Consider the following 12,792-nt stretch of genomic DNA (forward strand, 5'->3'; position numbering starts at 1 on the left):
TCCTGTTGGATGAAGGGAGCTGCTCAGGTTTTGTGCCAGCAGAGGATCTAGTCCATAAACTTGCTGAGTGGTGATGCCGCCGGTTACCCCCACGGTGCCATGCACAACTGAGGTGATTCTGCCGGAGCCAGGGCAGCGCTACCACGTGAGCAAAGGCTTTGTGGACACTGTGTCACTGGGGACACAGTAGAGTAACAACTTTTGAGAGATGCTGTCTGGCCTGCTTCAAGGCACCTATGTCACCGATACTGATTTCAGTGGCTGAACTGAAAGCAGGGTCTTCAACCAGCCTGCAATCACAAGTGTGTTTCATAAAAAGCAGGGAAGGAAAAATCTTAGGAGCTCTCATCTTTCCTTAATTGTCTAAACATTTTGGGGGAGAGATTCAGCTCTAGATTCAGACACCTAAATAGGTACATACAAGCAAGTATTTACTTGTCAGCTAGACATGTGTAAACTCATGTTATAATTAATAGCGACTTAGTCAACACACTTAACACAGTCCCCAGAGCAATCTGATCTGAGAGGATGCATCACGCACCAGGGGAAGCAGAGAATATCACTGTCCCCTTCTGGCCTAAAACTGTGAGCCATCAGCTCCTGGGAAAGGGAGTGTGTTCATCAGACCATGCCTCAGACCATGCCACATTGAGATGTCTGCAACCAGATGTCAACCCAAACTGGAGTGTGATTATTTCTCCCCTCTGGTGGGAATTTTCGCATCCATTTGCCCTGGGTGCTGTGCTCGGAAGGTTGCGATCATGCCACGACAAAGCCTAAATGTTATCATTGGGTCAGCGTTGACTCAGAGGAATATATGATCAACATGATCTGCTATACCTTGAAGTTGACCATTTCAAGCTTTTCCCTAATAATCTGTTCATAAATAAGTTACTCCCATCTCCGTAGGCAGGCCAGAGCTTGAGCAAACTAGATTACAAAACAGTTGAATGTGGTTCTTTTTGTTCCTGGCTGGTAGTTTGGACATTTACTTTGCTAAACTTCTTGTGACATTTCTCTTCCTACTAATTATATCGGTATTATGAACACTTGCTTGCAAGTGGGCTTTGTTCTGGTATCTTCTAAGTCTCAGTTACAAAACCCTCTTCAGTATCACATTAAAAATAATCTTTTTATTCTCAAATCTCTAATCCAGTAAAATTCTCACAGGTATTCTCCAAAAGGAGTCTCAGTTTGCTCCTGCATAGACTTGGGCTACAACAGTATATAGTTAGTTTTAAAAGGAAATATGTTTACTGCTACAGAGTCAAATTTCCTGCTCCTTAAATGCTACACTGGAAAGCTCTGAAGATTTTTAACATTTTTGAAGTAATGCCCAGAGAGGTTAAAATAATGTTTCCCTTATGCCTTATAATTCATCTGTCTCTCTAGTTTACTGTTCTCCTACAAAGGACCCTTTGTGCTATCTGCCTAAAGAAACAGGCTTCAGCTAGAAATACAAATATGGAAGTTAGATTACCCACATTACGATAGGGTTTTGCTCCAATAAACTGCTGTTTCAGCTCTTTATGCATAATTCCAATGAAGTTTTTAAAAACATTATGAAGTAAGAATATATTTGATTCATCTGAGAGCTACGAAGGAGATTTATGTCGTCTTACATAAATCCTGGGTTCAGACTCACCCCATGTCTCGCACCGGCCCGATCTGAGAGCTGCAGCAAGGACCTCCTCAGACGGAGGAAGCCATCAGGGACAGATCTGAAGCAGAATCAGTTCCCCACTGCATAATACTCCTTCAAAGGACGAGAGGGCATTCTAATTAAAAAAGACCACCCAAACACTCTCAACAGGCAGTTGCTAGCCTTTGACGCATACCCTGCAGCCACATAACACGTCGCCCAGCGGGCTGTGCCAACGGTGGCAGCTGGGGATGTGGTGTGGTGGCCACGCAAGAAGGTGCACTGGAGCGGTGACGTGAGCGGTCCCTCCCCACAACCACCTCCAGCCCAGCCCAGGCTTTCCCAGCAGATTACCCAACCTGGTATTCAAAATATTGCTGGCTCCACGTTTCCAAGTGCAAGCTCAGCGGGGAACTGGCTGGTTTGGGAAAGCCAAAGCTGTTGGTGCATTGCTCTGCCATTCTCAGAAATATGCCTTTTTTTGGCTAGATTTTCACAGTGCTGCCCTGCTACTTGGTAATGAGGGTACTTGCTTTGATACATCTAACCCCTGGGTATTACAAAGACATTCTGCGTTTCCAGTAACCTCCTGCACATTCCTATGCCCAAGGTCACATCCAAGCCCAACCTAAGCTCCCTGCTGCGCTCGGTGTATTTATTAATCACCCGTATTGACTTCTTGGAATTGCAATGCTGCCTTCAGATTAAACCAAAAGGCTTGGTAGCATGTCAGCTGACAGCCTCATAATATCATGAGATAAACTTGTGGCAGAAAATCTGGTTTGCAGGTGCTGGGTTCAGCCAGTGGCTCGGTGGCAGGATGCCATGTGCATAAATCTCATGCCTAGCAAGAAGGAAAGAGCAGCCCCTCCGTCTTCCTGAAATAAGGTTTCAACGTGACATCTTTATGGCAGCACAGCTGACTAAACACTGTAATGTCATCAGCGCCATGTAAAGCGAACTGCTGTCCTCTTCTCCGAACTGTTTGCAAAGCAGCTCACGGGTAGGTATTTCTAGCAGTAATATGATGAGAGTTTTTTAAATATGCAGGAAGATAAATCATTGATCCATCATACTTGATTTATCTAATATTAAGGCTTAAAGAACTTCGCTCTTACCATGTAATCTCTAGCTTGCTGACTGAACTCTATCAAATAAACCCCCTAAGTTCCCCCTAAGGTTACTACAGAGGTGAGTGGCATTTCTTTTGTTTACAGGCAGTCGCCTCTTCAAACACTCGTACGCACACAGATGCACCACAAAAGCACGCTGCCGACAACAAAATGGCTGAAGCTTCTAAGATGCTTCATAGAACCAAGTAAACTCCTGATACATCTATCCCTGACACACGAATCCATGTGCAATAATTCTCCAAAATGCTTCTTGCCTATGGTGTAAAATGATTTTGGTTCTGGATGTCAGTCCTGAGTGCTGGGGCCATGTGCAGCACAAGGCAACTCAAGTGAACACGCATGAGGAGCTACTTGCAGATGTGTGTCTTTATAAGGCTGTTGCTTCAGCAACAGCAGAGAAATATTTTGTAAAAAATAGGAAAATGTGTTGGAAAAGCCACAAATTGAGAGACCGAGAAGACTGGGAGACAAGGGAGCTCCTCAAACCAATTAAAACTTCAGAGAAATAATTCAGTAGATTTTCAGTCAAGGGTATCCCTTTAAAAAACTGTAAAAGTTTAGTAGGGAGGGAATTTAAGGAACTGCTAATGTCACCTGCATCCTCTTTTTTTTAATTTAATGCAGTTTCTTCCTCAATATATAGCTAAGGGCATGTTCCTACACTGATTCTGTTCCTGTTGCTGCCTTTTCTTCTCCCTTTCTAAGCCTGTACAGGCTCTGAGTGTGTCTCAAAAGCCTCATTTAAATCTGTGCTCTTTGAGCAGCCCGTCCCTGGGAAATCACAGGGGTTACTGCTCATCCCTTGCGTTTTTCACTTTCAGAGAAATTGGAGCTTCTTGCACTTTCATTATGGCATCTTTTTGAATTTGTCTGCTCTTCCCACAAATGGATTTCAAAGCATCAGGGTAGTCTGGGCTTTTCAAAGAAGCCTAATTGAACAGTAATAGAGTGTTAGTGCCTAATTCACTTAGGCTCCCTTGGAAGCTTCCTTTTCGTACTTACTCCAACACTGCCTTCCTGAAGCTTAATGCCCTTAAGTACATTGGCTGATCAATTAATTTCCCATTAAAATGAACTTCAGTAATTTGTACATGCTGATATTTGGTATCAGCTTCTGAATATATCACTACCTCCTTGTCACTGCAGAGCAGAGTTGGAATTGTGCTTGTTCCCTGTCAGATTCTCCATTTTCTTGGAGCAAGCGGCTCTTCTGCATAACTTTGGAGACTCTTTAAAATGTGCCTGAAAAATTACGCTACCATCTCAACAGCCTAACCGCAGACCAGGGACCTTCCATCTGGTCTCTCATGGTTACCAACCCCTCTTCCTCTGCAGGATCTTGCCTCTGAACTGCCATTATCTGTCACTGCCAAAATATAGCCCATAGGCATTTGCAGCATTTTTGACATAAATCCTCTTTTCCTTCTCTCCATCACCTTTCCTTACCCTCACTGACAGATACAGGGCTTTCAGGTGGGCTTTGTGTTTGCTTAGACTAATTTGCCAAGTCTCAAATTCATCCCAGTGGTCCTTACTGTTGTTATACCCCTTGCATCCTTCCAGGCAACTCCTCTCCTTAGGGCTTCAAAAACTCATAGACATTTATCCCTCTTTAGCTGTCATTAGGCCAAGTCATGCATATTCACATCTTTTAATCTTTTTTTTCTCACATCAGTTCCTTCAGTCTTTTAATCATTTGTGTTGCTCTTCTCTAAATTACCTCCAATTTGTCTACGCATCTCTGGTTCTCAGGCACCATGAAGATGCTGCTTAGACAAATCTGCCTCTGAGGACACAAGTTCATAGAAGGCTTGTTAATGCCTTTACAGTGGAGATGTTTCATTTTGCTGCTGGACATCATGATTTTAAACAGGGTTTGAAAAAAGGGCATGCGATTATATCCTTGCGAAGTGCAACAAAAGGTGACTGCCATTCAGCTGAGCCTCTCATGTGTCACTCGTAGCTGCAGTATCCGCCTCTCTTCCAGCATTACTCTGGGCAACTTGTTGAAAAACTTGTCCTCTCCTCACTTCTTGTCCCTTCTCAGGGTGAGAGGGAAGCTTCATGCAACTGGGAGTCTTGTTTTCCCAGGCTTTCTGTTATTAATAAACATGTTACTATGTTTTTTGTGTCAGAGAAAACAGATACAACTTTGGGCTTGGACCAGAAGGTGGGAAAGTTTCCAATGAGCTTTGGTATGTCTGTGCTCTGGGCAGGCAGCAAATTGCTGCGCATCCAGCAACTGCCCATCTTCCCCATCCCACGCTGATGCTGGGCATGACTGCAGCTCTGCGCAGCAATCGCAGTCGTTAGTACCGGCAGACAATATGGCTCGTTATCCACCGAATCCTCCCAACAGCCCACGTGGGAGGCATCACTTCCCTCCAGCTTATAGTGTAAGAAATGGGCGCAAAAAGGTGAAACAACCTGCCCAAGGCCACGCAGAGAGCTGGGGGATGAGCTCAGGTGAAGTCTACTTGGGGCCTGGCAGAAATCTTAGCTTGTTCATACGGCTCAGACAGTCCTGGTTTCCAGACAGTAAAGCCTCCATTATACAATATATTTTTTGCATGAGTTCGCCAGAGTTGTAATAAGCTTATCAAGAGGATAACTGTTAGGATAAACCCTACAATCTTGTCCATCAGTCAGGAAGAGAAATAAATGGAAAAAAACAGTAGATTCACATTTCCAGATGTGTCAGTTGGCTGCCCGTTTTCCACTCAGTGACAAGCAATCAAGAGGACTCCGACAACCAGTGCTCTGTGGCCGCTGGTACAGGAATTACCTACCTAGTCTAGACCTCACATCACAGGTTGCTTCTTTTGGTTAGACCAATTTTATGTGACTGCACTACCAGCAGCACTAAAATAGCTCCATAAACATTACCATATGAGCTGGTGCGGTGCTCCAACGCACTGGATACGGTTATTTACCAAATCCTAGCTTAAGACATATGTCACTATCTGAACTGCCTTTCTGTCTTACGTAGATGGATCAGTAACCTTTAAAGCACTGTTATTCCCTCTTTGTAACAAGGCTCAGATGCTGTTTTTTGTAATGCCACACAGCACTTTTATAAGCACCGTTAAGACTTTGTATGAGCAGAATTTGCAAAATTAAAAGTCAGCCAGAGCACAGCTTTTCAACTTGCCTTGCAAGGAAATCATGGTTTCTTCCCTGCCACTGCCCTCTGGCCTGGTGGGGAAAGAATTAACAAAAGCAGAAACAATTAGAAGAAGAGCTTTTAAAAGGCAGAGAAGAGCAGGAAGACAGCAAACTCAATGCCCTTCCAGGAGAAGGGGAGGGTCCATTGAAAATCTCCTTCCAGAGGCTCTCCGAAAGGGATCCAGAGAGAAGAGGAGGCAGTGATGGCTAAGTTGTCCTAAGAGTGCAGCACAAGGAGCTGCGGTGTGGGGAACACAAGTGGTGAGATTTACTGTCCCCCGGTGTGAGCTTGCACTCCAGGGTGACACAAAGCCATTAAAGCTTTTTTGGAGGAGCTCCTGCCAGGCTTTGCCAGGGAAGATGGACACGCAGATGAGATGAAGAGCACAGACCTTTCCTTGTTTGTGCCAGACACCCACCTTTGGGAGAATCACCAGTTCAGTGCTTGGAAGAAGCTGCCAAAGGGGTATTTTAATCACCTGCCATTGGAGCTATTGAAAATAAAAACGTGATGACAGAGCCTGGCTTGTCAGGCAAAGGGAGATGCGGAGAGGGGAGATACGAAAAGTGCAGGCCCTGGAAATCCAGGCCTCGAAAGATTTAATTGCCAGGACTGCCTTTGGGAAAGAGAAATAAAACCAGACCAGTCACCTGAGGAGTGAGTAGAGCAGGAGTGATGTCTTGGGGCTGTTGCAATTCATGGCTAAAACCTCTCCAGCAACCCTCCCAACTCATCCTACCAGCTGAGCGCAAAAGCAACAATCCTGTTGCTGCGCTGGTGTCCTCCACATGCTGGCTCCCCATCCCAAAGAGTCTAAAGAGAGCTGAGTGAATCCATCTCACCAAACTGTGAATAAAGTAAAAATATCCATGCGTAGCTCCTGCAGGAAGGTCCACCCAAGGTTCGGTATTGCCATGGTCGCCCAGTTCTGCAAAGCTCTGAGCAGCCCGTGCATCTCATGGGAGCTTGGGCAGTTCCCGGCATAGTGGGCCTTGCCGCACACCAAGCACAAATTTTCACTCATCATCTTTATCAGAAATGAGATTACTTAGGACTATCTTCCTTCCTTTACACTGTCAGAGCTATTTGTTCCTGGGCTCTGAAAATGCAGAAGTCATTATTGTAAAGATGGTACTTTTCATGGTAAGTATGAGTACCTACTTTTAGAAAATAAGTACCTATTTAACTAAGAGCTTTATAATAGATCAAGCAGTGCACAGAGCACAAAAAAAGTGAGAGCTACGATTCAAAGAAACTAATGGTAGGATTGGGCATGAAAATAGTTATCTGCTTAGTATCTTTAATATTAATTTATTCAAGACCCTCATCTCTGGATAAATTCAAATCAAAAATTAAAAGCCCTTGTAAAGTAATGCATGAAACCAAAGCACCACAGAGAAGTTTGGAGAAGCAAATAAAACTGTCATCGTAAACTACAAAGGCACTGCAGAACCAGAACAGAAGGGAAGGAAACTTGGAAATAAACCCCCCCCAGCAAACCAACCCAACCGCGACATGAAAGAGAGAGAGGAGGAGATGGCAGTGGCAGCAGCGAGAGGGGAGCAAGAAAAACCACCGCTTAAAAAAATAAATTCATAACATCACCGCAGCAGGGCGCCGAAGGAAATATTTAAACCAGCAATTTTGAAAAGGTAACCCAGACTGACTGGTGAGTGACACCTTCTGTTTGCACCAGGCAAACAGGCTCCTGCCGCAGGGCTCCTGTACTGCAGCCCCTGGGAATAATCCCTGAAGTTGCATTAGATTCAGAGGTCAGAGCTGCACAGAGCTGACTGCTGTCATCAAACTTTAAGCAAGCAGGGAAATACTCTGTAAAACAATGTGTTTTTCAAGGCCAGCGAGAGCCAAAAAGGGGCCCATTTCAATAAATCAGTGATACCGTGTAAATGTTTTAGGCAATAATAATACTGGGCAATGCTAAATGGCATCGCTGGCACATGGTGGAGGTGGTCAGAGCAAGCACAGGATTGCCCTGCTGAGCTACGTCACTTGCTCGCACAGGGCAGGAAGAGTTTGGAGAAAGGCCCTGGGGGCTGCAGGCTGGAAGCAGCACAGGCAGCAAGGTTTGGCCTGGCATGGAGTACCCCACTGTCCTTAATGCCCTTATCCTCATCCAGCAGCCCAGTGAGGTCAAGAAATGCTATTTCTCCCACTTTCCAGGTGAGGGGCGGAGGTGCAGCTGCTCCAGATCACATCCAATGACACATTTAATATCCCATTGTGCATTTAGGTGCTTGAATTCCCATTTAAATCAAGCAGGTACAGCCTTTCATCATGTGGGATGGCATCAACAATGTGTGGCCAAGTGTTTCCCTAAGTAGCGGTCTGGTCCAAAAGCAACTGGACTGTCCTCCTTAAACTAGCCAAAATTGTGAGTGGGGATCAACAGAAGCAACTTTGACCTCCAAAAGAGGGGAAAGGGGAAAAACAACCTTTCCCTTCTGGGGGCTGTGGGGACAACTGGCCTCCAAAAGCAGAGATTTGGGGTTCAGACCACCACGATTCACTACTCACAAAAGCCAACTTGCAAGGCTGCACTGAAGGCAAGTGGCAGGTTTTTAAATATCACCAGGGACTTCTTCTGGTCCCAAGGACAATCATCAGCCTCCAAACAGTCATTGCTTCTAGCATGTATCTGGAGACAGTGCTAAGCAAAGTAATACACTTAGCTTCTTGAGTCAAGAGCAGACAGCATAGCTCAGATGGTTGAGGAAAGGCTAACTCTAATAAATATATAATAGCCAAAGGGTTATCTAAGCAGCCAATAAAGATACAGAATCTTTTTTTTTTATGTACTGAAGTTACACTCATTCAGTGTGTGGCATGAAAAGAAATACAGATTTTCTGACAGATTTTTATTTCCCACTGTTACTAAAATGCATCCTCTTCTTAAAGCAGCAGCTCACACAACTAATCCTTCCTGATTTATCTCTGACCGAGCCTGCAGCCAACAACTCGAGGCCCTAGCTTTGTATCATGCTTGTTACAAACAAGACTCTGATTCTAAGTGATCAGATATGGGATTCAGATTTTGAAATTACATACATTTTGTGCATAGCCTTCATTCCCTTTCTCTTTTTTTATCTGAACTGCCCATCCCATCTCCTACGCATCCTCAGGTTTAAAATTGCACTGGGATGGTTTCTATTTTAAAAGAGGCATTCATGGGAACGGAGCAGAGTGAGGCTGCTGAGATTATTTTTACCTGAGCTCTGATTGCAGCGTCCTTCTTAATCCACTTTATCACTGTTTCATACACCAGCTCCTCTGCTTTGGTGTTCAGGCTGTCATTGGACATGTAGGAAATGAAGTCATCTTTTGAGATATTAAGGATCTCTTCTTGGTTTGCCACCTCTGGGAAAATCTGCAGGGCATATGCTTTGGCCATGTTGTATAGTTCAGTGCATTGCATAGCTTCAGCCATGGCTAATATTCCTAAGCAGTTGCTAGCAGTCAGCTGTTTTTCTAAAAGGACAAAAAAAAAAAAAGGCAAGTGAGTATTATTAAAAGCAAGATTCACATTTTTACTGAGATCATGAAAAAAACAAGAGCCATGGACAAACCTCGAACCCTAATTAATTTCAGGGAGTTAATTAGAAGCAGCACCCTGGGTTACTTTAGGATTAGGGTTTAAAGGACAAAAATCAAAGTCTATCTAACAACTGAGCTGGGGATGGCGAGAGAAATGCACCGAGTTTGCTTTTTGTGTAAGCCTTCACAAGGCACTGGGGAAACCTACTGACATAATAGTATCTGGGGCTTCCCAAGGGACGGGAACCCAGCCAAAAGACTGCTGCTATTTCTACCGCCTACAATGTTGCTTTAAGAAACAGCAAAGATGTAAACGCCAGTGCAGACACTTAAGAATAAATGCAAACAGCACTAAGGACATTTCTGAGGATGCTGCAGTCACTTTATGATAATTTTTGCCCTGTTCAGCTACTAAGCTACTTCAAATAAAAAAAAAATCCTGCCCCCCCCTTTTTTTTTTCAAAGGAACTTTGTTCCTGCTGAATGTGATGACATCCCTTATGCAAAACACAGATTATACTAACGCCTTCTGTTAAATGTTGTGTAGTGGGTTTCAAAGAAAATCATGCACAGAGGAGACAGCATTATCTCCTACCCGGCAAACAGAAGTAACAGCACAGTGTGTAGCTTTGCGTTAAAAGTGTGCTACACCATACATTTGACTATACTGTTTTCCTTTTCAGCTATTCTGAAGAAAAACCCACCAATTTCAGACATTTATAAGAGGAACTCTCAGATTCTTCTCAGCTTTTGTTAACGAAGCCACTACTAATAGGCAGAATATATTCTTTTAAGATATAGCACCAAGAAAAGAAAGAGACAGACTGCAATAGATCACAAAAGCATCGGTACCAGTGGCAGGCTTCTCAGAGGAGAAGTATATCACATTTGGGCAGTGCCATATCCTAGTGCACCCTTTCAAAGCACTGGACAGGAATGTGCGATAGCCCCACATCTCTTCAAACAAAACTCCCATTAGATTGCTTCTTTTGGAAATGCTTGGGGATTTTTCCCTACGCCCAGGTTCTGCGTTCATCAGATTTTAAACCTGCACGCTATTGATACGTGGCTTTTATTAAAATGGGATTATGACCTACTTTTTTTTTTTTTTTTAACCTGGCATGAGATTAGGAGTTTTGGTGTTGTTTTTTCTTTTTTCCCTCTTTTTATTTTCTTTTACAGATCCAGCAATCTTGAAACTAGGTTATCTCATTTTGCATCAGTTGATTGTACTGACTGCAAGGAGCCCATTTCCTCAAGCAGACTGGAGCAGCGGCACTTTTTGCTGTCAGTAGATTTTGTCACTCAAAGACTGCCCAGAGACAGGCTGCAAACTGATAGCTATGAAGCACAAAGCTCCCAAAATTTCTTCTTTTCCCAAAAAACCCCTCCAAAACCTCTTCCAGGTTCTGTCTGTTGGCACAGTTTCATGTATACATACGGCTGTGGGTAAAATAATCATCTAACAGAGTCCAAAACTCTCATCATCGCTTGGCAAACTCTCAAGTCAGAGACAAATCTGACACTGCTCCACCTTACCCTCACAGGGTTTATAATAAAGGTAATAATGAAGTTTGACTCATTGAGCAGCCGTTTACTAGCACACGATGGAAGAGACTTGCAAGAATGAGTCTTTGCCTTCAGGGGACTGGGTCTGCCTCTATCAGGAGAGATTCCCATACCATTCCCAGCTGAGCCTGTGGTGTGGGGCGGAAAAAGCACTGGTCACGACTGGTTTCTTCTGATCTGGACAGTTTTTTCTACCTCTAACGATGCTGGGTGATTGATGCAGCCTGGTACACTGGTGTTCAAGCAGTTCTACCTTGTCCCTTTGAGCTTCGCTCCTTCCTCTTCCTCAGGAAACTGCTTGGTGGCAGACCCAAATGATGTTATCCTTGTCTGATTCAGCAAGTATCATAAGGCCATTTAGAGAGGGGTCCCAGGAAAAAGCACACTGGGGTACATTCGGGAGGTTGGTGACACACTTCTTTGCACTTCATCTCACTTTTGATGTGATAAGCACCACAGCAAGGTGGCATGTAAACTAGAGGGATTCATTGCAGGTGAGCGAGACAGAGGTTGGGGCAACAGCTATAGAACGTATGGAAAATCTCTATCCTGTGAACAGAAAAAATGCACCCTCCATTTTTCACCTCTGACTCAAAATTTGGGGGCAAGATTGATCTCTCTTGACTCCAGCTGTCTATGGTGCAACTGAGCAATCATGTTAGTATCCCTGTACACTCATAAACAAACAATTCCAAGAAGCAATCTGGTAATATTTTGGATAACGACATCAGGATGAGCATAACAGTGTCTTACTAATGCCTGTTACTCTTCACTGACTATAAAGGGAACCTATGTGACTACTTAGTTATAGACTTCTGCTATATAATATAGCCCACCCCAAGCAATTGCAATCTGGGGGCGCTTCTGGATGCCGACATGACAAAGATAGCTAAGGAACAGTTCTGCTCAATCTGCTCCTGACCCCTTTTCCTTTGGATGCCGATGTTTACAATAATTGCTGGTTTTGCCACAGTGACACTGGACTTGTAACAACACATTTTTGGGGAGTTTCACCTCACCTTGTGTCCATTTGGAACATGACTGCTGACTAGTAAGCTATTCCCAGTGCTCAAGGACAGTTCATAACAGGCTTATGAGTGGACTTTAAGGATATCAGATGTAATCTAGTAGGCTCTCACTGGTCTGAGACAGTGCTGGATAGCATATTTGTTTCTATGTATGTCACAATATTGCAGATCAGCAGCTGGTATTCTCCACTTGTGTTAGAAGTGATTTTGGAATGAGATCCTGTGCAAAGTCATCATGAGATAACCAGCCAGGCAGACTGCTAAGACTGCACTTCTGGGAGTGGGACATCTTGAGATAAAGTCAGAGATAGATGGTATGTAGGAAGGATTAGTCAGTGAGATTGCGGTAACAGTACGATGGAAGCTCAGTGGTTGATGTAAGCCTCCTCTGTGTGCATTAAGCACTGTATTTTCACTTAGAGATGCTTTCTAGATGATGACTTGGATATCACTAAAATTAGCATAAAACATGCATTTCCTCATCATACTCTGTGTACATTCTGATGGGGATCTTATTCCTCAGGTATTCCTACTAGTGTCAAAACCATGTGAGGATGGGAGATAAGTGGAAGACTTCCAGATGTATTCGTCATCCAAAAGATTTCACTTCCCCTGTGAGAGTGTTCCTCATTTCTCTCATCTCCGGATATGGTTGAAGCTTCAGTTTCTCCAGTGCTGGGCAGCGTGGTTCTCCAGCTGGAT

At 44.0% G+C, this 12,792-nt stretch overlaps 1 protein-coding gene across 7 annotated transcripts in view; it reads right to left on the bottom strand.

Annotated features, from left to right (window-relative positions):
- Positions 1 to 12,792, bottom strand: part of KLHL29 (kelch like family member 29) — a 413,313-nt gene that overhangs the window by 44,306 nt on the left and 356,215 nt on the right. For all 7 annotated transcript variants that reach the window (XM_069805696.1, XM_069805702.1, XM_069805698.1 and 4 more), the window contains one exon: positions 9,168 to 9,427. In XM_069805696.1, the coding sequence (XP_069661797.1) occupies positions 9,168 to 9,427 (260 nt within the window). The remainder of the gene's footprint in view (positions 1 to 9,167; positions 9,428 to 12,792) is intronic.

The sequence above is a fragment of the Haliaeetus albicilla genome, chromosome 18 (assembly GCF_947461875.1).
Source record: "Haliaeetus albicilla chromosome 18, bHalAlb1.1, whole genome shotgun sequence".
Taxonomy (NCBI): domain Eukaryota; kingdom Metazoa; phylum Chordata; class Aves; order Accipitriformes; family Accipitridae; genus Haliaeetus; species Haliaeetus albicilla.